This window comes from Rhineura floridana, chromosome 18 (assembly GCF_030035675.1).
Source record: "Rhineura floridana isolate rRhiFlo1 chromosome 18, rRhiFlo1.hap2, whole genome shotgun sequence".
NCBI classification, from domain to species: domain Eukaryota; kingdom Metazoa; phylum Chordata; class Lepidosauria; order Squamata; family Rhineuridae; genus Rhineura; species Rhineura floridana.
Window position 1 is genome coordinate 27,785,297 of NC_084497.1, and position 25,013 is coordinate 27,810,309.

The 25,013-nt window shown below is 49.9% G+C and overlaps 2 protein-coding genes across 6 annotated transcripts; one reads left to right on the forward strand and one right to left on the reverse strand.

The window, feature by feature from the left end:
• Positions 1–261: 261 nt before the first annotated feature.
• P3H1 (prolyl 3-hydroxylase 1) lies at positions 262–19,652 on the reverse strand. Of its 5 annotated transcripts, none has more exons than XM_061601817.1 (15): positions 19,062–19,652; positions 14,110–14,262; positions 12,816–13,005; positions 12,295–12,426; positions 10,573–10,712; positions 9,312–9,401; positions 8,887–8,939; positions 7,543–7,664; positions 6,315–6,442; positions 4,542–4,637; positions 4,157–4,307; positions 3,945–4,062; positions 2,435–2,510; positions 1,927–2,067; positions 262–1,057 (listed from the first exon to the last, which is right to left on the reverse strand). In XM_061601817.1, exons 1-15 carry the CDS (start codon positions 19,635–19,637, stop codon positions 905–907), a joined length of 2,319 nt encoding a protein of 772 aa, XP_061457801.1. In that variant the 5' UTR covers positions 19,638–19,652; the 3' UTR covers positions 262–904. The 5 variants fall into 5 exon arrangements, with proteins under 5 accessions (XP_061457801.1, XP_061457800.1, XP_061457804.1 ...); XM_061601816.1 differs by having other exon boundaries at positions 10,573–10,728; positions 12,272–12,426; XM_061601820.1 differs by lacking the exon at positions 14,110–14,262 and having other exon boundaries at positions 10,573–10,728; positions 12,272–12,426.
• Positions 19,653–19,923: 271 nt separating this feature from the next.
• Positions 19,924–24,906, forward strand: C18H1orf50 (chromosome 18 C1orf50 homolog). The gene is made up of 4 exons (XM_061601824.1): positions 19,924–20,750; positions 22,223–22,309; positions 22,528–22,659; positions 23,615–24,906. The coding sequence occupies exons 1-4, from the start codon at positions 20,589–20,591 to the stop codon at positions 23,798–23,800; spliced, it is 567 nt and encodes a 188-aa protein (XP_061457808.1). The 5' UTR covers positions 19,924–20,588; the 3' UTR covers positions 23,801–24,906.
• Positions 24,907–25,013: the final 107 nt, after the last annotated feature.

The following is a 25,013-nucleotide window of genomic DNA, read 5'->3' on the forward strand; positions in this document are numbered from 1 at the left end:
TCCTTGACAAAACCACCGCTGGAATTCCTTGATTAATTTCACATCATATTCAGTTGAAAAGTGTGTGTGCACATTCATTTGAAAAAAGTGTGTTGTGTATATATATATATATATATAAAAAGTACTGTATCTCTTTCTCTCTGCACATGTGTGTGTTATCTCTCTCTCTACATATATATATATATTAAAAGGAGGAAATATTTTCTTTAGCAATTGCCTCTGCGAGGCACTTAGTTGTTCAAGGGCAGGAAAGTGGTATCCATCTCATTTTATTTGGTACATTTTCATCCTACCCTTCCTCCACAAATCTCAGGGCAGTGCACGTCAGGTATACCCCCAGCGATCCTCACAACAACCCTGTGAGGTAGGTTAGATTGAGAGAGAGGGTGACCGGCCCACGGTCGCCTGGTAAATGTCTTGGCTGAGTGGGGATTTGAACGCAAGTCTTCCAGAACCTGAGCTTTCCCCCATACCCCAAACTGGCTCTCCGGTTTGGGAAGTGACTCAAGCTGAGCTGGAATACCTCTAGGAGGGCCTCTGGGCCTAGTCAAGGCAACAGAGCTGATATTTTTGGTTTTTTTTAAAAGAACCAAAGTCAGTGGTGTGTCCTGCCTCTGAGAAGCAGAACATAAGAAAGGGAGAGAGAGGTGGCAACAGGAAGGCCCACCCCCTCCCCAAAATAAGTCCCGTCAGGCCACAGCAACTCTACCTAGGACGTGCTATAGTCCCTGGCACTCAGGAGTGGCTGCGATCAGTTTTGTTTGCATGTCGGACAAAGGCCCCAATCCACAGGCTGGCAGTCTGCCACGTTGCTCAGCACCAGGAGAGCTCTGCCTGTTGTCCATCAGAGACTCTTGTTAGCCGCCGTGGGGTGTGTGTGCGTGTGTATTAGGGCGGGGGTCAGTTACAGCTCATCTTTCCCTACGGCAGCATCTCGTTCGGGCTCTTTCGTGGGGGCTGGTGTGGGTTTCTCCGTCACGGGTGCCTGGTCCGGAGGCAACTCTGCTTCCTCCGTGCTGAAGAGCATCCGGACCAGGTCATCGGCCTGGACTCTCTCCTGCAGAAGGGGAGAGGAGAGAGCTGGTTATTTGGAGGTGACCGGGTGTGCGTGCATCAGGCCCTTGCGATTGGTACAAGAGGCTCAGCCCTTTTTATTAGCGTTTCTCCAGCAATAATAAAGACAATAATGCTGGGGAAAACAGCAGGGAGTAGAAAAAGAGGAAGGCCAAACAAGAGATGGCTTGATTCCATCAAGGAAGCCACAGACCTGAACTTACAAGATCTGAACAGGGTGGTTCATGACAGATGCTATTGGAGGTCGCTGATTCACAGGGTCGCCATAAGTCATAATCGACTTGAAGGCACATAACAACATAGGTACTTCCTTAAACTGCAAGTTTTTTTGCCTATTAGTGAATTATTCCTCATTTATCTGTGTGCATTTGGGCAGCACCAATGATATTTCAGTTGGGTATGTTCTAACAGAAGGGAGTAGAAAAAGAGGAAGGCCAAACAAGAGATGGATTGATTCCATCAAGGAAGCCACAGACCTGAACTTACAAGATCTGAACAGGGTAGTTCATCACAGATGCTGTTGGAGGTCACTGATTCATAGGGTAGCCATAAGTCGTAGTCGACTTGAAGGCACATAGCAACAAAAAACCTGAGCAGGAGTAATAACGCTGGAGACAACCCACTGAAATGAATGGACATGACTAACTCAGATCCATTCACTGCAAAGGATCTACTGTGAGTAGGACTTAGTGAGACACAACTCACTATGTCTGCGCATGTGAAGGCACAGAAGGAAACAGGGTTTCCACTTCTCCACATCAGCATATCCAGACGAGAGAGCAAGTGACAGAGCACATATGTGCATGAGAGAGAGAGAGAGAGAGAGAGAGAGAGCGCAGCTGTGGCACATACCCGTTCGCCATGGCGGGGGTCCAAGGTGAACCACAAAGCGATGGCGCAGCGTTGGCCTTTGGTGACGGCTTTCACCCCATGGGGGTTTTCAGAGCCAGAGGAGAAGCCTACAGCCCGGCCACACTGGGGCTGGACCTCCGCCTGGAAACAAACATAGGGGATCAGAGGACCATTCCAAGTGGGATGGTGCATTGGTCAGCTGCTTTACTGGGTGGGGCCACTGGGAGCTACAGTCCAAGAATCTGGGGGGCACCAGGTTGGCAAAGGTGGCTCTGTATAGCCACTATGTGCTCTCAGCGTCTCAAGGGGAAGAGACAGAAAAAAATCTGCTCATGTGGAGAACGGACACACAGATTGCAGAATGCAGCACGGAGTCTGCTCCGTTGCAGAATTAAACACAGACGGCAGAATTCCGCAAATATTACCTTGGTGAAGGTTCTCCCCCCCCCCAAAGACGCAGACACACACCCTCTTAAGCAGCGAATACAAAGAGAAACATCCGACTCACAGTCACCGTCGTGGCATCCAGTTCCGTAAAGTAAAAGGCGCCTCCTTCAAAATCACCGTTTAGATAGAGAATGGCACTGGAATTCAAAGGGGGGGGGAGATGACAGCTTGTTTGTTTTAAAGCCCTTCTGAGTGGAGCAGAGAAACTTGTGAACTAACCTTCTCCGGGCTCATTTTGTGCCACCTGCTCTCATCACGTCCAGCAGAGTTCATCTGAGCCTTGAAAAGGGCACAGAGGTGAAGGAGGAAGTGGGAAAGAGCGTACCTCTTCCAACTTCCTGCTTTCAGCTCAGTGTGCTTTTCAGGGAAGAAAAAGGTAACCACCCTCACCAGCTCGTGGTCAAGGGGGCGGTGAATGGCGGTGGCAGCTCAGAGGCTTTGTCAGCCCCAGGGAAAGACCTCAAGGGCACCGCTACATCCACAGGCTCCAAACGGGCGACTCCTGGACTTTAATTTGGAGTGTTGCAGGACATGAAATTTGAGGGCTTGGGAACTGCTTTGAGTCTGCCTGGTGGAAACAAGTGGGATATACACTTTAAAAATCATGGAGGAGACACAGTTGGCGTGACATGAGTCAGGGTGGCCAGGGCTGGCTCCAGAGGACGGCCAGGATGGGCCCTGGCCGACGGGCCCCTACTTAGGGTGGGTGGGTGGGTAGCGCTCCCTAAGTAGGAGCATCAGCTCCTGATCCTGCTGTGGATTGCAAGAGGGAGCTCTCAGGCACTCCCCTGCTGCTGTGCATGCACTCAATGTCGGCCTGCATGCCCCACCTACCTCTCCCTTGATGTAAATATTGGGTGCACTGTGGGTGCAAGCCTGCCATCAAGGAAGATGGCGGCTAAGGTTTCCCTAAGGAGCTGATGCCCTGCCGCCATCTTGGTTGGTGGCAGGGATACATGCGCGTAGCACGCATGCGTACCATCGACCAAGATGGCAGCGGAGGCATCAGCCCCTTAGGGAAACCTTAGCCGCCATCTTTGTTGATGGTAGGCATGCGTGCGCAGCGTGGGCAGAATTCACCCAAGGAAAGGTGGGTAGGCAGGTGGGGCGTGTGCCGGGGCCTAGGGCAGGCTGGGGCCCAAGGGCCCCGGCATGCCTGGCCCCGGCTCTGGGGGCTGCGGTGGGGTAGAGAGAGAGAGAGAGACGGGGTGGCAGTGAGAGAAATGAGGGAGGGAGCTCTGCAGTCCTGCCAACTCCATCCATTGCTGACTCTGACCCAGCCCACTGCCAGAAAAGAAGTTCCCCACCCCTCCCTTAAAAAAATAATAAATCCTGGGCCACCAGGAGGATCTTGTCGGCACTCTGGGGTGAGAAGCCTGCGGCCTTCCAGACACGGCTGGACTACAACTCCCGTCTTCCCTGATCTTTGGCTGTGCTGGCCAAGCCGGATGGGAATTGTAGTCCAGCAATACCCAGAGGGCCACAGGGTCTGCCCCACACCTTGAGAGGCAGTTGCCGGTGATAAAGAGAGTCTCTCCCCCCCCCCCCAGCATTTTCCCCACAGGCATCACCTGTAGTCCCGAAATGTGTACGCTGGCGGCTCCTTGACACACACCAAAGCCTCAGCATTAAGGATGCAGTTGTCCACGTGCACGGGATGGCTAGGATCCGCCCGGTCTTCCTGCTTATCTACACAGGAGACAGGCAGCATTTAGGACGTTGTATAGCTGCAGCTACCTTGCCACACCTCCACAATCACACTCTGCAGCGGCGTCCCACTTGCCTTCGATAGCGGTGCGGCACACCAGATGCGAGTAGGAGAAGTGCAGGGGAGCATCCAGGCGGAAATACGACTCCATCACCCGCCGGACCTTCTCCGTCACGTTGTAATAGAGGTATGCACTGTGCATGGGCACTTTGCCTTCCTGTCCCAGCTGCAGAGGCAAAAAGCACGTAGGGAAGATGGCCACACCACCAAGCGCTCCCCTTCCTCCCCCACACACAGACTAAGGCTCCCCCCGCCTCGTCTCTGCTCCCGTTTGGGAAACTGGTCTTCAAAGTGCATCGCTGCAGCGACAACGGTGACACCTGCACCCTCCTTCCCTGACATCCATGTGCCTGGATTCCCCGACCTCCCAGAAGCCTGGCCTCGGCTTCCCGAGGCTTACCTTGAGTGCTTTATAGACGGTCACGCCGTAGAAGGTCTCTGCAGGTGTGTGTGGGGAGGTTTTCCCACGATAGCCATCCCCGGCAGAAGCAGCTGCCTGTGGAGGCATCAGGGAGAAGGTATATAAAAATTGTGCATTCCAGCCCTTGTTTCGTTTGCGGGTGAAGGATGGGGAACTCGAGCAGGAGAAGAGAAGACTGAGGGGAGATAGGATAGCACTCTTCAAGTATATGAAAGGTTGTCACACAGAGGAGGGTCGGGATCTCTTCTCCATCGTCCCAGAGTGCAGGACACGGAATAATGGGCTCAAGTTACAGGAAGCCAGGTTTCGACTGGACATCAGGAAAAACTTCCTCACTGTTAGAGCCGTATGACAATGGAACCAATGACCTAGAGAGGTAGTGGGCTCTCCGACACTGGAGGCATTCAAGAGGCAGCTGGACAGCCATCTGTCGGGAATGCTTTGATTTGGATTCCTGCATTGAGCAGGGGGTTGGACTTGATGGCCTTATAGGCCCCTTCCAACTCTACTAGTCTATGATTCTGAGAGACCTCTCAAGCCAGCGGACATGCCTAACCCTTTACTTAGTTGCACGCGGACAAGTACGACAGCCGTACTTGCATACAGGGTTGAGCAATTCCTTGCCTTTCGCCTCCAAACAAAGGCAGCCCATACATCAGTGGCTGGAGCCTCTTGCTTTGCACGTAGAAAGTCCCAAGACCACAGCATCTCCAGGTAGGGCTGAGAGAGACCCCTTGCCCGAAACCATGGTGAGCTGCTGCCAGTCAGTGTGGACAATACTGAGCTAGATGGACCGACGGTCTGGCTCAGTATACAGCCGCTTCCTACGACCCTATAGAACTTTATGCCCCAGTTTAATCATAAGCTTGAAAGTTTGGCGCAGGGATCTTTGGGCGCTCCCCTCCATGTGCAGTAAGACCAGTTTCCTGGTGTGCCCAACTTTGAGAAACTGCAACTTGTTCAAGCCCATGGTGTACCAATCCTAAGTTGCGGCTTGGGCAGACCAGTTTCCCACATCAGGAGCGTGATGGGAAACTGGTTTGTTCCCAACAGTGAACGTATGCTGGTTGTTAGAAGAAAACTTTAAAAACTAGTGCCTAAGTTTGCTTTTCCCCCTCTCTTTCTTCTCCCTCCCCATCTTTCTCTTTTAATGTTGCGTCTTTCTGATCCTCCTTTGCTTTTTCCCTGTCACCCTCCGCATCTCTTTTTCTCTTTCATGTTGTGCCTTTTAGGTCTTCCTTAATAAAAATTAAAAAAATCAGCCTGTAAGCCACTCTGCAAGTCTTTTTCGGTAAGAACCTGGGAGAAACAAATTAATACAATAAAATTTCCTTCCCTCACAAGCAAGGAGGGTGTTGTAGGTCTGTAGCACATTCTCATAATAGGAAAACATCTTACATTTGAACTGGGACGTAAAGGTCACATCCACACCATACATTTAAAACATGTGACTCCCCCCAAAAAGAATCCTGGGAACTGTAGTTTGTTACAGGTGCAAGGAATTGTAGCTCTGTGAGGGGTCAACTACAGTTCCCAGGATTCTTTGGAGGAAGCCATGTGCTTTGAATGTATGATGTGGATGTGGCATAAGTCGCATCTTCCTCCTGAGTCCATAGTCATGCCGCACGGGTTGAGGATTCCGGGATCAGCTGGAGGAGTGGGCGCAGCTCAGTGGAGCATCTGGCAAATCAGTCCCCGCGAGGTTCACGCACTTAAAACCAAGACCTTGAAGAGAGGTGGTCAGCCACTTACGTTGGTTAGACTCTGCAGGGCTGTACACTCTTCCTCGGAGAGAACGCCGTCAACCACCACGCGCTGGGAGCCGTTCAGCAGCTTGGAGTTCATGGTGACGCTGAGCCCGTCGTAGACCAAGGGGCCTCCTGTTTGTGTGGGGGCGGGCAGGGGATGGACAGACAAAGGGACAACCAATTTATTTATATTTATCAATACATTTGTATGCCGGTATTTCAGTCAAGAAAACCAAAGTGGTTTACAATAAACAATATTTATTTATTATTTGATTTATATCCCACCCTTCTTCCTGGCAGGAGCCCTATAAAAAAAATACAGTAAGAACCATTAAAAATACAATAAAAACAAAGGTCGACTATTGCAAAAAGGCATCTTCTTAATTGCTTGCAGAAGCCTGGTGGCACAGAAAGTTTTTCAGCAGGTATTTAAAGGTCAAAACAGAAGTGAGGATTTGAACCCTTGTCTCCCGGGTCCCACTCTGACACTCTAACTGCTGCATCACACTGGATCTCCACGTCTTTAAGCCTCTGCCCCTTCTTTCTTAAAATTAAAAAAAGAAGCCATCTTCAAGGGCAGCCCCACATACAACATCTTGCAGCAGTCCAGACATGACATTACGACAGCATTACGATACCAGTCTGTGACTGTGCTGGAATTGCTTTTTAAGATGCTTTTAAAGTTGTTTTTTTAAAAGATGTTTTAATGTGTGTTTTTTTAACGTGGCTTAAAGTGCTTTTAGCGTTGTTGTTTGCCACCCACGGCTCCTCCTGGGAGGAAGGGCAGGATATACATTAAATAAACAAAACAAAACATTGCAGCTTTGCCCTAGGAGAGGCTATCAGGCTGGTGCCCCAGCGTCAGCTACTGGATGATAGTCTGTGCTTACGGAAGCATCCAGAGATCTGGCTGGCTGGCTTAACGCAGGAGCAGCCAATCTGATGCCCTCCAGAAGCTGCTACAACTCCCATCATCCCTGTCCACTGGCCAGGCTGGCTGGGGCTGATGGGAACTGGAGTTCAGCAACACCTGGGGGAGGGGCACAGATTCTCCATCCCTGTATTAAGTGACCTCAAGTAGAAGGGGAATATGCATATCAAAGGTGGTAAACCTTTTATCTCCTCCAGATGTGGTTGGGCCCCATCTCCCACCCGCCCTAGCCAGCAGGGCCAATAGTCAGCAAGCTGGAATCCCCTATGCCCGAGTAAGACCCCTTCAGACCCCTTCTCACCTTCCCGCACCAGCTTGCTCATATCCGTGGACTCTTTCGTCTTCTCCACCACCAGCGTCTCGATCTCCTTCATGAGGTTGCCAATCTCCTCCGAGATGCGGGCTGCCGTCTCACGCTCCGCCCTGCAGAGGACGCAGAGGCAGCGAGTTTTCATCCACCGGAAGAACCACAAGTAGAGTGAGAACATGGGACAGAGGCGGATTTGAAACCTTGCTCAGCCAAGAGATGAGTGAGACGTCACTCTGACGCTTGGAAGCCCCCCCCGCTACACACAACACACACACTCCTGTGTGTCTGAACAATCTCTGACAAAAGGTATCGGCATCTCTAGGTAGGGCTGGGACATACATCTGCCTGAAACCTAGGACAGCTGCTGCCAGTCAGTGTAGATGCTACTGAGCTAGGTGGACCAACGGTCTGACTTGGTATAAGGCAGCTTCCTGCATTCCTATGAATGAATGTTGCAGGCAAGATGCCAGGAGAGCAGGGAGTCCAGTCTGTGGCTGTCGGGGAGATAAGTAAGCGAGAGTTTGCGGGAAGTGATGGAAGAGCATAATGAGAAAATGGTTAAGAAGGGCAAAAGAAAAGGCAGTCTAAGAGAGGGGCAAGGACCTTTGTTTAGCCTGAGGGCTACATTCCCACGGGCAGCCAGCTGCCAAGGTGGGTGGGGCCAAAGGCAAATGTGGGCGGAGTAACAAAGACACATTTTACTTTTGCACAGTAGGCTAGTTTGCACACCCACTCGCGCTCCCCTCTCCAGCCTCCGCCCAGGCAATGAAGAGGCGTGATCTGAGTTCGAGGACACCTTCTAGCCAGGCAGAAACATTCACAGCAGGGCTGCTCAGGGGCATGGAGGTGGGGCCACAGGACAGACCTGAGGACCTGATAGAGAGGGCTGGAGGACCGCATTTGGCCTCTGGACTTGAGGTTCTTGCCCCTCGTCCTAAGGGCTTGGCCAATCTCCTCGACTTACACATTCTCTTCCATGTGCGGCGTAGCCCCAAGGAATTATATTTCTGGTTATATTGTATTTTATCATGATATTGTACGTCGCCTAGAGTGGCCGTTTATTCGGCCAGATAGGCGACTCACAAATAAAATTTTATTATTGTTATTTATTTAACCAGGGCCTGCGGAAAGGTTGCCCTGAAGCGAAATCTCACCTGACCAACAGTTGTTTCAGTCTTGACCTGAAATCGTCTGCTACCTGTGCAAGGCCCCCAGAGAACCGACTTTAGCCAGACATGCAGGCCCCCCAAACTCCCGAAAGTTGGAAAAGGAACTCAGGAAGAAAAAGCAGGGGCGATGCAGATACAAAACAATGAGATTCAAAAGGGGGCTCACTTCTGCTTCTCCCGGAGCCTCTTCGGAATCACTTCCTCAGGGGTCCACGTGTCCTTAAAAGCAGGAAAGCAGGGGGAATTGGGATGAGCTAAGGCAGGTGCTCCGAAAGAAAGGCATATTCTGGCTTAATGTGTTGATTGTAGTTGCTTTATTATGGGCTGTATCCACCTAGATTTTACTCAGAGTAGGCCAATTGAAGTTAGCGAACCTATGTTAATTAAGTCCCTTGATGTCAATAGGCCTACTCTGAGTAGGACTAGCATTGCATACAACCCTAGGGGTTTCCCTTGTGGCAAGGAGTTCCACAGCTCAACTTTTCCTTTGCCACATCCAGGCCTCACCCAGGCCTTGCCCATCGTTCCTTAAAAAGGGCAAAGGATCCCTGTGTGTGAATTCCTGGCAAGGGGCCAGGGGTCTCTGCTTACCGGGTCCACAAACGGGATCCCAAAGACGTCGTAGGCAAAATACAGGTGCTCCTTCTCCAGAAGGCTGCGCCGCTGATACAAGTGGACTTCCTGAGTGGGCAAAGCACGGTGGGAAGAGGCCAGAGGTCAGAGCAGACAAACTGATTCCTCGATTAGCTGGGAAAACCTGTGGGCCTTCAGATGTTGGACTCCAACTCCCAGCAAGCCCCAGCAGCCGTCATGGCTGATGGCTGGGAATGATGCGACTCGTACTCCATCATCATGCTCACTTTGGTGGGAACGGATAGAGGGATCTGTCACCGCTTCCCACCAAAGTGAGCATGATGCGAGGCTTGACGCACTATGTCACGGAGGCCGACGTCAGGGGTGGCAAAGCCCTAGGCTTCCCAATGCTGTTAGGCTTCAACGGCCATCAATCCCATACAGCAGGGACAATGGGTGCTGCAGTCCTGCAACGTCTGGAAGGCCACAGGTTCCTTACTTGTATGCTTGAAGCTGGATTCTGGCAGCGAGCAGGGGGGTTAGACTCAATGGCCTTATAGGCCCCTTCCAACTATGCTATTCTGTGTTTCTATGATCCTACCCCTGGGTAGGGATGGGTGAGAAATTCAATGCAGTTCTCATTTCAAGGTGAATCTATCAAATTTGCACTTTCCGAAACAATATGAGGTCCAAAGCACAGCCATCTTTCGAAATTTGCACTTAACCGAATTTTGCAATGCAGTTTGCCGGCCGAGCATTTACAAAAATGCATAGGTTAGGGGAAAGCGTGCGTAACAATGAATATACGAGTGAAAATATACATTACATCATGAGAAATTGCTTGCAGAAATGTGTACAGTAGTCAAAATGTGTTCATCAGGAGAAATTTGCATTAAAATTCTGGAGAATTTTCATGAGGATTTTTTTTTTTTAAATTGCAGATTGCTGCAGAAATGTGCAGAACGGAATTTAAGACGGGAAAAGTGAGAAGCTGAGAGAACTAAAATGGACAGATCTTTGCATCCCTGCCCCTGGGTTAGAACGATGCAGTTAACGATAACAGTGGGATTTGGAACAACACTTGTGTGGCTGTCGCAAGCTGTGGCTCACAGCTCAGTTGGAAGAGCACCTTCTTTGCAGGCGGGAGGACCCAATAGGATCAGTCCCTGACGTTCTCCAGTTAAACAGGTCTCAGCTTTAAAAGACTGTTAAAACATCTTTGCCAGAGACTGTGGAAAGCTGAAGACGCCTTCTAAAATTCTACCCCCGGGACACTCACCTTTCTGGGATGTATGGGCTTGGCGAGGTTCTCCCCCAGCACAGCTGTGTAGTAAGCCAAGTTCTGATTCATCACTTCATCATTAGGGAAGAACAGCAAATAGGTTTGTGCACACTCAATGGCCTTCTCATAGTTGCCGCCTGGAAAAGTGGAGAGCTGGCATGAATGCATAAAAACATAAGAAGGGCCTGCTAGATGAACCAAGGGGACCCACCTAGTCCTATATCCTGTTCTCACAGTGGCCAACCTGGTGCTCCAATGGGAAGCCCCCAAACAGGACCTGAGCACAACGGCAACTCTCCTCGTTTGTAATTCCCAGCAACTGGTATTATTCAGACTCATACTGCTTTTCTGACAATGGAGATGGAACATATCAACTGTGGCTAGTAGCCATTCATAGCCTTCTCCTCCGTGAACATTGTTATTGTTGTTGTTGTTATTATTATTATAATAATAAGCCAAAATGGATTCAAAGCTGTTTACAACTATAAAATCAATTATGAAACACATACATAATTAAAACACACAACTGCAATTCAATCAGAATATTAAATCATCAGAAACCATTAAAACTTGGGATATCCCCAAGTTCTAATATTATATGAAAAGGTTTTTTTCCTCTTTCCACACCACACATGATTTTGGCCACATCCACACCAGACATTTATTCCACATTAAACAGCCACGGCTTCCCCCAAAGAATCCTGGGAAGGGTAGTTTGGGAAGGGTGCTGAGAGTTGCTAGGAGACCGTTATTCCCCTCACAGAGCTCCAACTCCCAGAATGCTCTAGGAAGAGGGGCTGATTGTTAAACCACTCTGGCCACTAATCCTTTTATTTTATTTACCAGGTTAACATACATCAAGCATTGCCAAGTGCTTCAGCACGGAGAAGAACTGCGGAACTGAAACTATCTCCTAAGAGCTCCAGAAAAAAACACAAGTTCTTTGTTTCTGGGAGAGGCGGAAAGAAAATGGCACCACCTGCTGGTAACAGCTGCAAAAACCACTGTACTAAATTGTTTTATAAAAACGGTACATAATTTATTTCCTTACATCTGTTTGTAGTCACGTCAGTAGGTCTACTCTGGAGCAGGAGGAACATTAGATACTACCCAACAGAACAGACCCATTGAAGTAAATCTACATGATTAACTTAGGTCCATTCATTTCACTGGGTTTACTGTGAGGAGTTGGATAATACGCAAATATTTATTCTGTACCATAATGCATGCATGATGCATTTATGTATATGCTTCAAATATATTTAGTTATTTGCTTACAGTAGTTGTTTGTTTCCATAACAGAAGCCCACACCTCTACTGGCATTCTACTGGCTTTTGAACATGCTCCTGTCTACACCGGCATTTCTCCTTGATCTCTTGATCTGATTCTCCTGTTTTAGTTGAGGTGCTGTTTTAATGGGATTATTTTTACTGCATCATTTTAATTGTCGAAGTTTGTATTTTAATGTTTGTGTAATTGGTTTTTATTCTTGTGAACTGTTCAGAAGTTTAGTTCTGCACCAAGAGGCATATAAAGCAATAATATTTACTGTATGCAATATGATGCATTTATGCATGTGACATAGATGGGCATCTGCAGCAATTTTGGGGGGGAGGCAAGGATCCAAAGTAAATCAATGAAAAGGAGAGAGGAAGCTAGTTTCTCTCCCCCCCCCCGCGCAAATAAGAATAGTACCTGTACATTTGGCCACAACTTACTGTTGTAGTAGGCAAACTGAAGGTAGTTGAAATGAGATGGGAGGAACTCTTCGATGGGCTTTTCATGGCCAGCTTGAGAAGCGAGCTCTGTGGCACAGACTTGCTTGCAGCTCAACACTTGCGTGTAGTGATCTGGTGAAAAAAAGGACAAAGAGTTTGCCAGATCGTATGCGACTTCAGGCGTGGGACAGGTAAGGCCATGGCTCCAAAGGAACAACCAGGAGCTGACTTTCAGCTCACTTTAATTGTCCATTTGCAAGCAGGGCTTGCTCATCATTGCTGACAGCAAGCCCCACTTTGCCCATCTGCAGGTGTGGTTTGGATCCAATTTTTCCAAACCCGAGCCCGCAAATGAGCTTCAAAGGGGCAATTCAGCTGGGCAGTTCTTATGCTCTTAAGTGGGGCAGTCCAACAACAAATCGACCATGTGACCACTGGCTGTGCCGGTTGTCGGAGATTCCTTTCTCCCGTTCACAGGATGCAGACAACACCAAATCCCACCTACAACATGCGGCGCTCACCAATGATAGCTTGGAAAAGGTCGGCGTTGTACTCCAGATAGTTGTAGCCCTCGTAATCGTACGCCCCCTCGCAAAGGGCTCGGCACTCGGTGCTGGCGACCCAGTAGCTTTCCAGTGCCTTCTCCAGGTGCAAGATGGCTGCCTGCGGCTTTTCCTCCGTGTAGTAGCTCACACCCAGGCGGAATTCTTGCTGCAAAAGAAGTTAAAAAAGTAAGAGCTCGCATTTGTATTTAGAGGCAAGAGGAGACTATAAAGGAGACATGGGGCACCTTTGGCCCTCCAGATGTCGCTGAACTACAACTCCCATCAGCCCCAGCAGGAACAGCCAATGGCCACAGGTGGTGGGAATTGTAGTCCAACAACATCTGAAGGGCCAAAGGTTCCCCACACCTGATATAAAGGGAGGCATGTGTTGGAAGCGCCTTATCCTCCCCTGGGTTGTTCTGCCAGGAGTTCTTAATGGGGACCGTTAAAATATACACATATACAATATCTCTCCTTCTCTCTCTCTCTCTCTCTCTCTCTCTCTCTCTCTCTCTCTCTCTCATGGACCCCCCCCAACAGACCACATGTACCTCTCTCCCTTTCTCTCTGCCCAAATATCTCCCTCTCTTTCACCCCACACAAACACAAACATTCAGAAGAACCCCTCTATGGGTGAAAGAATGGTCTGCTATTTAAAAAACAAAAACCCACACAAGGGCCGCCAACCTGACACTCATGCCAGGGGTTGGCAATCCCCAATATAGATGTTGGAGGCTCCGCCCCTTTGGGGCTTTCAGTAAGACCCAGATCCAGACAGGTGCTTACATGTGCTTCCTCCTGAGTAGACCCAGGAAGGCACTTTGACGGTAGCCCTTACTCCTGTGACCCTGGAGGCGATGGGGAGTTTCCAACCAGGAATCCAGGCAAGCGGTGTGTGAACTACAGTCCTGTGGTTGGAATGACAACGTTTGAATGCTCCTCAAGGATGCTGGCGATGTGAGCTTGTGTGTGTGTGTGTTGTGTGTGTCCATTCTGCTTCTCCTCCACCACCTCCAGGGCAGGGTTGAACTTTTTGACACCTGCCTGCCAATTCTCCACTTCAAAGCCTACCCCCCCCCGCCACCGTGGAAAGACCAACTTGGAGACCAGGTTTGTGGCTCACAACGTGCAATTCCTGCAGTCGAGGCTGCATTCTGCACCATGTTAGGGTGCGAGTCCAGACTCACAGGCAGAATCTGGACTCAGTCCTGGTGATGGAGAGAATCGGGGAGGGGCACTGGTGGTGGGCGCCAGCCAGCTGCGTCCTCACCATGTGCGGCTTGGCCTCCAAGTCCACGAAGTCCGAGTCTTTGACGCCGGCCATCATCTGGTAGTACTCCAGGTTCTGCCGCATCTCCACGTGGTCGGGATTGGCTGCAAAGAAAGTGTGGGCCGCTGCCACCGCTTTGTCGAGCTTGTGGATCTGAGGACCGATGGGAAAATATAAAAGCGATGTGGCTGCATCAGATGAACTCAAACGCCTCCCTGCCCCAACCTGGCACACACACTTGGCAATGGGAAGCAGTAATGGCAACCAACTTGGATGGCTTTAAAAGAGAATCAGACAAATCCATTGGGGAATAAGGCTAACAATGGCTACCAGCCACAACGGCTATGCTCTCCCTCCATGGTTTATTATTATTATTAGGATTTGTAGCCCACCCTTTCTCCCGAAGGAGCCCAGGGCTCTGAATTCCAGTTGCTAGAAACCACAGGAGGAGAGAGTGCGCTTGCACTCAGGCCGTGCTTGCAGGCTTCCCGCAACAGGCACCTGGTGGGCCACTGAGAGACCAGGATACTGTGCTTGGTGGGCTAGTAGCATGATCCATGAAACTTTTGCAGGCACAAATAGCACCAAAAGTGGGACGGCATATAACCATCCCAATACCATAGTGAGCCCAAATAATCATGAATGCACAATGAGGAGGACAGCTGGAGGGGTATGCTTACTGACGGGGACGAAAAGTATAGTCGCTGGATGGGTTCAACATGATGCATCTTCAAATCCCCATCCATGGACATACAACTTGTGCTACTGAAAATCAGTCTGTGCATTATCCTCAAGGATGGCACTACCACCTGTTGTTATGGGTGTTGTGTGGGGGTGGAACGATTGTGGGTGAGAGGAGGGAGCGCCAGGGGTGGGGAGTCTGTAGTGTCACCCCACCTTTTGGTAAGAGCATAAGTTGGGGAGGTAGCAGCAGACATGGGAGTCATGATGCGACTTGTACACACACACTCGTGTGTTTGGTGGGTGGGGTTGTTTTGTTTTCCTGGTATATTTGTGTTTCAATCTGTTAGTAGTGATTATGATTTATTATGTTAGTCATTTTAGGTTTAAGATTTTTTTTAAAAAAAGTTTTGTGTTGTCTTAAATGTGTAATTTGGTTCTTACGATGTTTATTGTTAATGTTGAGATGTTAATGTTTAAGATGGTTTCTTTTAAATGTTTTGTATTGTTTTAAATGTGTAATTTGGTTTGATTCCCCCCCCCCAACACTGTAAACTGCTTGGAGGCTTTTTTTCAAGCATGAAGTGGTATATAAATAAAATTTAATGGGAAGAGAAACAGCCTGCAAATGCATCCGGGTGAATGCAGAGCAACCAACCGGGGCACATCAGTCACCCTGTCAGATGTCGAAGTAGCCAGAAGACGAAGGAGTGAACGTTTTGGCCTTTAGGAACGAGCAGAGCTTAGGAACCAGCCGTGGAGGAGTGGATGAGCAGGCATGGGGTGGGTGGGAGACAGCCTGTCTCTTTCCACATTTCCTTCCTGGGCTCCCCATTTTCAGATCGGCTCTGAAACCCGAGACAGCAGTGGAGTTTTCTCCCCCTTTTCCTTCTTCAACAGCATGGCCCCTCCAAGTACGTGGCACAAAGCCCCTCCTAAGGAAGGAAGGTGGAGGGGAAGGGCTGAGCTTCTAGCCGCAGGGGAATGGGGGGGGGCAATGCTTTCTAAGTGGCTGGAGCAAACATGTGGCAGACACAGGAAAAAAAATGGATGGAGGATGAAAGTGGATCAGGGAGACGGCCGGCTCAGCTTTGCAGAACTGGAAACAAGAGGAAAGGCACAGCGCTTTCTGCAAAAATGGGCACTGGATCCCCACAGCACATTCATCAGCCCCCTTTTGTCCCCTTCTGCGACGCTTACTCAGATCCAGGCCTCCTCCAGCACTGCTTCTTATATAAGCCCCAAACGTTCCCAGATTTTCTGATCATGCCAGCAGGAAATCTGGAACAACCCAGGGGCAGATTCTCTGGTCTAGGTCAGTCTAACCGCCAACAGAAAATGGAAATGGACTGCCTTCAAGTCAATCCCGACTTATGGCGACCCTATGCATAGGGTGTTCATGGTAAGCGGTATTCAGAGGGGGTTTACCATTGCCTCCCTCCGAGACTAGTCCTCCCCAGCTGGCTAGGGCCTGCTCAGCTTGCCGCAGCTGCACAAGCCAGCCCCTTCCTTGTCCGCAACTGCCAGCTGGGGGGCAACTGGGCTCCTTGGGACTATGCAGCTTGCCCACAGCTGCACAGGTGGCAGGGCACGTCACCCCTGAGCCACTCCCTGTGAGGTGATCTTTAGCTGGCCCTTGACGCCCAGGAGACATGAGCGGGGATTTGAACTCATAGACTCTGGACTCCCAGCCAGGCTCTCCTCCCCACTGTACTATACCAGCTTCTTACTTCCAACAGAAGGGCCAGGATTTCAGGCCTGGGGCAAAGTTCGGAAGGGGTGGTTGGGGGACTCATGAGATTAATTGCATTGCAACTGACCCAGCAACGGGTGCATGAGAAAGGCCGAGTGCACTATCTCAGAGAAGAGGTTTTTTGTTCCTCTATCCTAGATGGAGAAGTGATGCACCAACAGCATTGCTCTATGAACCTAGATCAGGCCAAAGGCCCATCTGGACCAACCTCCTGTTTTCACAGTGGCCAACCTGACACCTCAAGTGGGAAGCCCACAACCAGGTCCTGAGTGCCACAGCACTCTCCCCACCTGTGATCCCCAGCGAGTGGTATTCAGAGGCACACTACATCCAATGCCGGAGGTAGCACACAGCCATCATGGCTAGTAGCCTTATCCTCCCTGAATGTGTCTGTTCCTCTTTTGAAGTCATCCACGCTGGTGGCCATCGCTCCCTCTTGTGGGGGGCAAGTCCACAGGAAGTATGCGCTGTATGAAAAGCCCCTTCCTTTGGCCTGTCCTGAATCTTCCAACATCCGGCTTACACAGGATGGCCGCAGGTCCTAGTATTATTGCAGAGGGAGAAAAAATGTCCTGCCCACTTTCTCTGCACTGTGCATAATTTTATACACCTCAATCATGCGCCCCGCACTTGCCTTTCCTCTCAAGTAAAAAAGCTCCAAATGTTGTAACCTTCCCATAAAGGAGTTGCTCCATCTTTTCAGTTGCCCTTTTCGGAACCTTTTCCAGCTCCACGATACCCTTTTTTGAGGTGAGGCGAAAAAACTTGCACACAGTATTTAAAGTGCAGTTGCACCATAGATTTGTTTAAAAAAGGCATTATCCTTCCCCTTTCCTTTGTGGAGGTTGCCACCACAGCACTGACAGAGGACCACATCGCCTTTGTAGTGGCAAGGGCAGGGCACTGGAGAGACCCCCGCAGGATGTGGCTGCGCATCTGGTTCGCCATTTTCTGCATGTGGCACCATCAGATTGTGTCAATGCGCCAGGCGCAGGCATGTGCCTAGGTAAGCATGACCAGTCTGAATGATCCAGATCTACCAGGCAACTCCAAGATACAACCCCAAGGGCTACTGATCAAGCTATTTCCTGGCTCTCCAGAGACACTGTGATTAGTGGCCAATTTCATTTTCATCTCTCCTAATTATTCAGCCTTAACAGAAAAGAAGAAAAACATTTGGGGCTCCACTGAAAGAAAGATTCATTGCTGGATCTGATCACATATTATTATATTTATATCCCACCTTTCCTGCAAGGAGCTCCAGGTGGTATGCATGGTTCTCCTCCCTCTCCATTTTATCCTCATAACAACCCTGTGAGGTAGGCTAAGCTGAGAGATTGAGACTGGCTCAAGGTCACCCAGCAAGCTTCATGGCTGAGTGGGGATTTGAACCCTGGTCTCCCAGGTCCTAGTCCAACACTCTACTTACTACACCATGCTGGCTTTCATGCCTATGTCCATCTTCCAGCCCAGTGTTGTGTCTCCAGCAATGCACAGCCACATGCCTCTGGGACACTCACAGGCCTAGTGGAGACTGCCATCCTTATTCATTCCCAGTGTTAAGAAATGGTATACTGCTCTGAACTGGGGAGGTTTTGTTTTCAATGCCATGGCTCGCGCAATTTGTAATTCTTTTGGTTTGCCCCCCCATTTACTCCCTGAAGGGTCCCGATCCACTTGAAAAGGACACCCACCCACACCAGAATGTTTCCAATGCCAGTTCTACTCAGAGTTTGTTGTTGTTGTTATGTGCCTTCAAGTCGACTACAACTTATGGTGACCCTATGAATCAGCGACCTCCAAAAGCATCTGTCATGAACCACCCCATTCAGATCTTGTAAGTTCAGGTCTGTGGCTTCCTTTATGGAATCAAGCCATCTCTGGTTCGGCAGTCCTCCTCTTCTATTCCCTTCTGGTTTTCCCAGCATTCTTGTCTTTCCTAGTGAATCATGTCTTCTCATTATGTGTCCAAAGTATGATAACTTCAGTTTCATCATTTTAGCTTCCAGTGACAGTTCTGGTTTAATTTGTTTTAACACCCAGTTATTTGTCTTTTTCGCAGTCCACAGTATGCACAAAGCTCTCCTCCAGCACCACATTTCAAATGAGTTGATTTTTCTCTTATCCGCCTTTTTCACTGTCCAACTTTCACATCCATACACAGAGATCGGGAATACCATGGTCTGAATGATCCTGACTTTGGTGTTCAGTGATATATCTTTGCATTTGTGGACCTTTTCCAGTTCTCTCATAGCTGCCCTCACCAGTCCTAGCCTTCTTACATTAAAACAAAACGACTTTTAAAACTTTTAAAAAAAGTTTCAATGGGTCTACTCTGAGTAAAGCTAGCATCTAGGGTAATTTTAAAAGCTAGTTTTGTCTCCCACCCTGGGCTCCTTCTGGGGCGAGGGCGGGTCATTATTACCATTCTTAGAACACAGCACCCTCTCCCCATCCCACCCCACATTTACTCCGCGTAGGGTCCCGATCCATATGAAGATTTCCCCCAGCCCTATACCTTGAAATAAGCCACTTGCAGATAGTTGTAAGGGCTCCGCTTCTGGAACTCCAGCTCCGTCTCCTCGCCCAGCTGGTAGCGGGAGACGCCGTCGGGGAGGCACCGGCGGAGACAAGCGGCGCGGCGGAGGAGCTGCCCGAAGAAGCGGAGATCGTCCAGCGGGCGCCGCTCTCCGACGGCGGGAGGCGGCTGCTCCTCCTGCTCCGTCGAGCGAGGCCAGGCGCCGTCGGCGGTGCAGTTAGCGGCGCAGCGCTGGCGGCAGTGGACGAGGCGCGCCCCGTGCGCCTCCCGCGCCCGCAGCGCCCGTTCCATGTGCAAGATGACGGCGCGCCAGTCCCCCCGCGCGTAGGACTCCGCGCCCGCCGCCAGCAGCTCGTCCGCCGGCGCCCAGGAAGGGTCCGCCTCGGCCCCGACGGCAGCGAGGGAAAGCAGCACCAGCAAGAGCCGAAGGAACAGCCCCCGGGCCACCGCCATCGTCGCTCGGTAGCTAGCCGCGAAGGGGCGTACCGTGTCGCGGGCGGGCAGGGAGGCAAAGATGCTGGCCCCGCCCCGGTAGGAAAGTAACCACGCCTCCATCGTAGAGGCTCCTTCCTTTGCCTTAGAGCATCATGGCCACGTCGGCGGCGCAAACTCTGCCTGCTCCGGAGATGCGCAAGATGTATTAGCAGCTAAAAGTTCGGGGGAAGGGGCACTAAAAAAAGTAGGGGCGCTTTATTTTCCCTGAAATAAATTTATTTTTGGGGGGGGGAAATGTAGGTGGGCTAGGAAAATTTTAGGCTAGCCCTCGCCCTGGCTTTCTGTTAGGTTAGGGGGTCCCCATGTTTTTATTATTTATTTATTTATTTATTTATTTATTTATATCAGCACGGAAGAGGAGTGTGTTAGCTACTGAGAAGACTCTTCTCAGTGGCTAGCACCCTTTCGTGCTGATTGACTTGTAGGATGCTGGAGACATAGGACCCTTCTTTCAAAAACATATGGGGTCTAAGACCCCCCGAGACCCTGGACGACTACATCCTTACTTCCGAGCAAACATGTAAAGGACTGTGATCTTTTAAATGCCTCACTCTTAACAAGTCCTGGATCAGAAAGAGCAGGGACTTATATCTTGCGTGGTATCTTTTTGCATGTGTTCTGTGTGTGGGTTGACCCCTGTTGCTTAATCAAAGCGACCACAAAATTATGAATTTCCCTTGAGGAAGGAGGGGGGAGAGACAAAAAGTCCTACTGTTACCCGTAATAATAAGTCATCAGCCTAGTGGTGGCTGTCCTTTCTTTTAGCTAGTCTATGCCCTGCGCCCAGGAGCTCCGCCCCCTCTCCCCGCAGGCCCGCGCCTACCGAAGACAGCCACACCCCCTCGGTTCTCCTGAGACTCCGCCCCTTCGGCGACGCCTGCGCCTTCCTCCGTCGGCCGACTGCCGGCTCCGCCCACCCAGTTCTATCCTGGAAGCCTCGCCTCCGGTTTCGACGTAAGGAGCACAGAGGCCAATGGGAGGCCGAGGGGGCAGAGCCTATTCACTCTCGGAATGGCGGCGAGTGAAGCCGGTGTTGCGGCGGGGTCTCCGGTTGCCTCTGCTCAGGGGGCGGCATTGATGGAGCAGAGCTGCCGCGAGGGCTTCCAGTTAGCGCCCGCCGCGCGGAAAGCGCGCCCTTCGGACTTGGTGGCTCTGGCAGAGCAAGTGGAGAAGGTGAGCAAGGGTGCCTCTGGGCGCGTGCAGAGTGCCTTGTTGCCTGAGCGCTTCTGGCGTGTGAAGAGTGCTCCCCGTCCCCCCCTCCCCAAGTATGCTCTAAATGCATAGTGTGGATAAGCCCTTGGTTTCCGTGGAGAAGGTTCAGAGTTGGATCCCTCTCACTCATTGAAGTTAATGGAGCCAAGTTCGCCAGCTCCAAAAATTGCCCTACCTTCCTGGATTCAGTGGGGCTAACTCCCAGGTCTGTGTGGTTAGGATTGCGCCTTAAAGCACAAACAAAAATAGGGATGCCTTTCAAGTGGGCCAACCCCACCCACCCCACAACGCCCCCGGTGGGGGCAGTCCTGTTAGGGGGAATGCCCCACCAACTCTCAGTCTACTCTACCAGCCCCTGCCTGCCTGCCTGCCTGCCTGCTTGCTTGCAGGCAGCCCAGGGAATGGCATTGGCTGTCAGCCTTCGTCTCAGTGTTTCCCTTGTAGAACTCAGGAAGGAGGATTGTGTGGGTGGGTGGAATTAGAATTAGTAATTACGTCTGGCTACCCTGATCATTGGCTCTGGCCCCATCTACCGTTGGTCTCCCTTCATTCTGCCCTGCCAGTTCCAAAGGGTACCATCCCTCCTCCCCCAAGCCAAAAACTCGGTTTAAGAAAAAATAGGGCAGTCGCCCTAGTCTGGAAACTTGCATTGCTCCATGCATGCATTGGGTGCGCACAAAGCATCAAATACAGCCGTCTGCTCAGGTGCAAAGTTACTGGGTGGCCTTTGGCGGCTATTGTGTACTCCTCCTCGATGTGGAGAGGCTATTGAAATATATAACCCCCCTACCCCCAAAAAAACCCTGGAAGTGGTATAATATTCATTATGTGGGTTGCTGGTTAGATCGGCCTTTCCCAACCAGTGTGCCTCCTGATGTTGTTGGAGCACAACTCCCATCAGCCTCAGCCAGCATTGCTAATGGTCAGGAAAGATGGGAGTTGTGGTCCAACAACATCTGGAGGCATGCTGGTTGGGAAAGGCTGGGTTAGATGCTTCCGCTCTTCCTTCGTTTTGACTTGTAACATTTCAGGAAATGCAAACCGAACCTGCATATGGGATCAGTTAGTCTCAAGATCTTAGTCCTTGCTAAAATGGTAAACCTGTGCCTAGGCTGTAGCTCTTCAGGCTGCGAGTGGTGGTGAGGGGAAGCACATAATGTTTTCTAGTCAAAAAGAAAAATCCATACATGTGGAAAAACCCAAATATCGGGCATTCTTCTCTTCTCCCTGATGTCTAGCTTTACGTGTCTGGGTGTCTTCAGTCATCTGCAGTCTGAAGTGATGTAGCCCAGACACAGATCTACCACCTTACTGAGAATTAGCTGTTGGGTGTTTTGGTATGTTAAAATGTTGATCTTTTGATGTTTATAGGGAGCCCCCAAAATCTCTCTTTTTTTTTTTTTAAAGTATACTAATTCTTTTCTTTTCTACAGGCCGATGATTTCATCCGAGCAAATGCCTGCAACAGGCTGACCGTCATAGCAGAACAAATCCGATACTTGCAGGAACAAGCCCGGAAGGTAAAGGGGTATTCCATTATCAAGACCCTGTGCAATTCTAAAACAGCACATGCCAGAGAGATTTTCTCCTGGACTTAAGGAGTACAAACAAAACCTCTCCTGCTATGTGGCCCCTGGAAGGCTTCCAGGAAGGGAATGCAGCCCTCCCTGATATAAATTTCCATCCAGGGGGGAAGGAGAGAGTTTATCTCTCTCTCTCTCTCTCTCTGATGTTTTAGGTTTTGGAGGAAGCTAACAGAGACGCTGATCTGCACCACGTCACCTGCAACTTTGTGAAAAAGCCAGGCAGCGTCTACTACCTGTACAGACGGGAAAGTGGCCAGCGCTATTTCTCCATGCTTTCCCTTAAGGTACCGAGTAGTTCTCTCTTGAAAGGAAAGGGAAGGGTCGCTCCGGTATTTGAGAAAGTGTCCTGCTTTTTTAGCAAAATGCTTGCCATAACAAACCCACACAACAGGGGGTGTGGAAGTGTTTTTGGCCCAGTGGGCCAGATCTTTATCTCTCCCGACCCCTCGGAAACCAAGGCCAACTTTGACACATGTGCGGGACCAGCCACCTTCCAGTCTGGTGACTGATAGGTGGGCGGTCTTGCCTACCTGTCAGAGTTGGGTTGCGGGGGTGGGGGAACGGTCCGCTTTGCTGCCGCATTCCCCGCAGGAAATATGCTGGCCAAGCGGCATCTATCAGGATCGAGCTGTCTGCTCCCCAGCGGATGAGTGGAGGCTTCAACCCTCCTCTCTCTTCAGGGGCCTGTCTTGCCAGCGCCCCCTCTGCAGCACCTAGCAGGATTGAACCCCAACCATCAGCGGATTGATAGGTGGCCGTGTTTTGGGGAAATGGCCTTGTGGGCCAAATTGGATCCCCCCAGCAGGCCAGGATTGGCCCATGTGTCAGCGGCTTGCCACCCTGCTGTAAGTAAATGGTAGAGGACGTTACTTTTCTTGCAGAACATCCTGGGTTCAATCCCTGGCATCTCTGGGTAGAAAGATCAGATGATGGGAAGGGATCTCTGCCTTTGGGGGTCCTTCAACTTTGCAGCCCCAGATGTTATTGGACTCCAACTCTCATCATATCCCGCCAGCTTGGCCGATGTTTAGGGATGACAGGACTTGACGTCTGACCACATCTGGGGAGCCAGGGTTGAAGAAAATGTTCACTCAGTGACAGGGCATCTGGTTTGCATGCCACTTTTGATAGATTTGATGTGCCATCGAGAATGCAGAGCAGCCGTTTCTCCAGGCATTACGGGGCAGTTGATACGTGTGGTTTTTTCCCCCTCTTCTCTTTCACCCCCGCCTTTCTTAGGAATGGGGGGCCAGCTGCCCAAGCGAGTTCCTCGGTGCCTTCAAACTGCAGCACGACATGTCCTGGACCCCTTCCGATGACATTGAGAAGCGTGACGCTGAGCTCAACGTCCTCGAAAAGCTGCTGAACCAGCAAGTGGCGCTACCCCCCTGCAGCGAGCCCAACTTCCGAGGCCTTACTATGTGATGTGACCTAGACCACCACCTCTCCACCCCTGAGCTTGGTGCCCTCCAGATGTTTTGGATTGCGACTCCCAACAACCCCAGTTATTTATTTGTTTATTTGGATTACAGCGTCCATTCTGGCTGGGGCTGATGGGAGTTGTAGTCCACTGTTCTTCAGCTTGGGGTCCCCAGATGTTGTTGGACTACACTTCCCATCATCCTTGGCCACAGGCTAAGCTGGCTGGGGTTGATGGGAGTTGTCTGATGAAAATAAAGGATTGGTTATACACATTTAGTCCATGCAACATGTTCCACAGTGGCATGCTTTTGGAAAGGCCTATCTGGAGCTAACACAGAATATTGGTATAAGCTAAAACTAAGTATAAGATAAAACTAACACAAAAACTCAGAGTCTCTAGAGGTCAAAGCAAAAGTGATACGTTTATTTTGACTTGGTCTGATTTTGTACAATACGCGAACAAGGAAGAACACAATCAAGTTCGTTTGCCAGCATATAAAGGGATATGATTTCTTTAAGTGGGTCTTTACTCTTTTCTTTTCTGGTTTATCCCATGCCCAGAAAGAAAAGGCATAGAATAACCCTAAGCAGGATAAGCAGTGTAATGAAAATTGTAAATGAAAATTGTAAATGAAAATACTGTGGCTTTCAAAGTTGAATTCCACTGTAACACCAGTCAATATGAGTTTATTTTAAATTATTTTTGAGTACCTAAGTTTGTTAATGCTGTATGATTTATATATAATGTTTTGATGATGTATGATGGTTTTTAACAATGGAGTAAAATTAATAAAGATTGATTAAAAAAAACACCCAACTCCCATCAGTCCCAGCCAGCATTCATTAGCATCTGGAGGGCCCCCCTTCCTGATCTAACACAGATGTCATTGCAATTGCTACAACAGGCAGAGGGAAATAATCATTAAGTGGTCGGTTTCAAGTGGTCTTGCAAGTCTCAGGGTCTCGGTGGACCACTGAATTTTTTTTCCTGCCTGTTGCAGCAACTGAAGTCCCATAGAATTCAAACAGCAATGCAATAATGTAAAAATATATATACAATATAATACAAAAATATTATACAAGAAATAAAATAAGCAATTAAAAAATAATATGAATATTCAACGCGGCTGGTGTCTCATCTTCAGCGGCAAATCCGCAGACGTTGCATGAAGCCTTCGCGGGCCGCAGTTTGGGGATCCCTGATACAGATAGTGGA

Bases quoted from the DNA above. Each gene is read 5' to 3' on its own strand.
- P3H1 (XM_061601816.1), bottom strand. From the start codon at position 19,637: ATGGAGGCGTGGTTACTTTCCTACCGGGGCGGGGCCAGCATCTTTGCC. The intron at 13,006-14,109 runs GTGAGGACGCAG...CTTCTTTTGCAG, and splicing joins TGGAGGCCAAGCCGCACATG to CAAGAATTCCGCCTGGGTGT. The intron at 4,308-4,541 runs GTAAGCCTCGGG...TTGCCTCTGCAG, and splicing joins CCGTCTATAAAGCACTCAAG to CTGGGACAGGAAGGCAAAGT.
- C18H1orf50 (XM_061601824.1), top strand. From the start codon at position 20,589: ATGGCGGCGAGTGAAGCCGGTGTTGCGGCGGGGTCTCCGGTTGCCTCT. The intron at 20,751-22,222 runs GTGAGCAAGGGT...TCTTTTCTACAG, and splicing joins TGGCAGAGCAAGTGGAGAAG to GCCGATGATTTCATCCGAGC. The intron at 22,660-23,614 runs GTACCGAGTAGT...CGCCTTTCTTAG, and splicing joins TCTCCATGCTTTCCCTTAAG to GAATGGGGGGCCAGCTGCCC.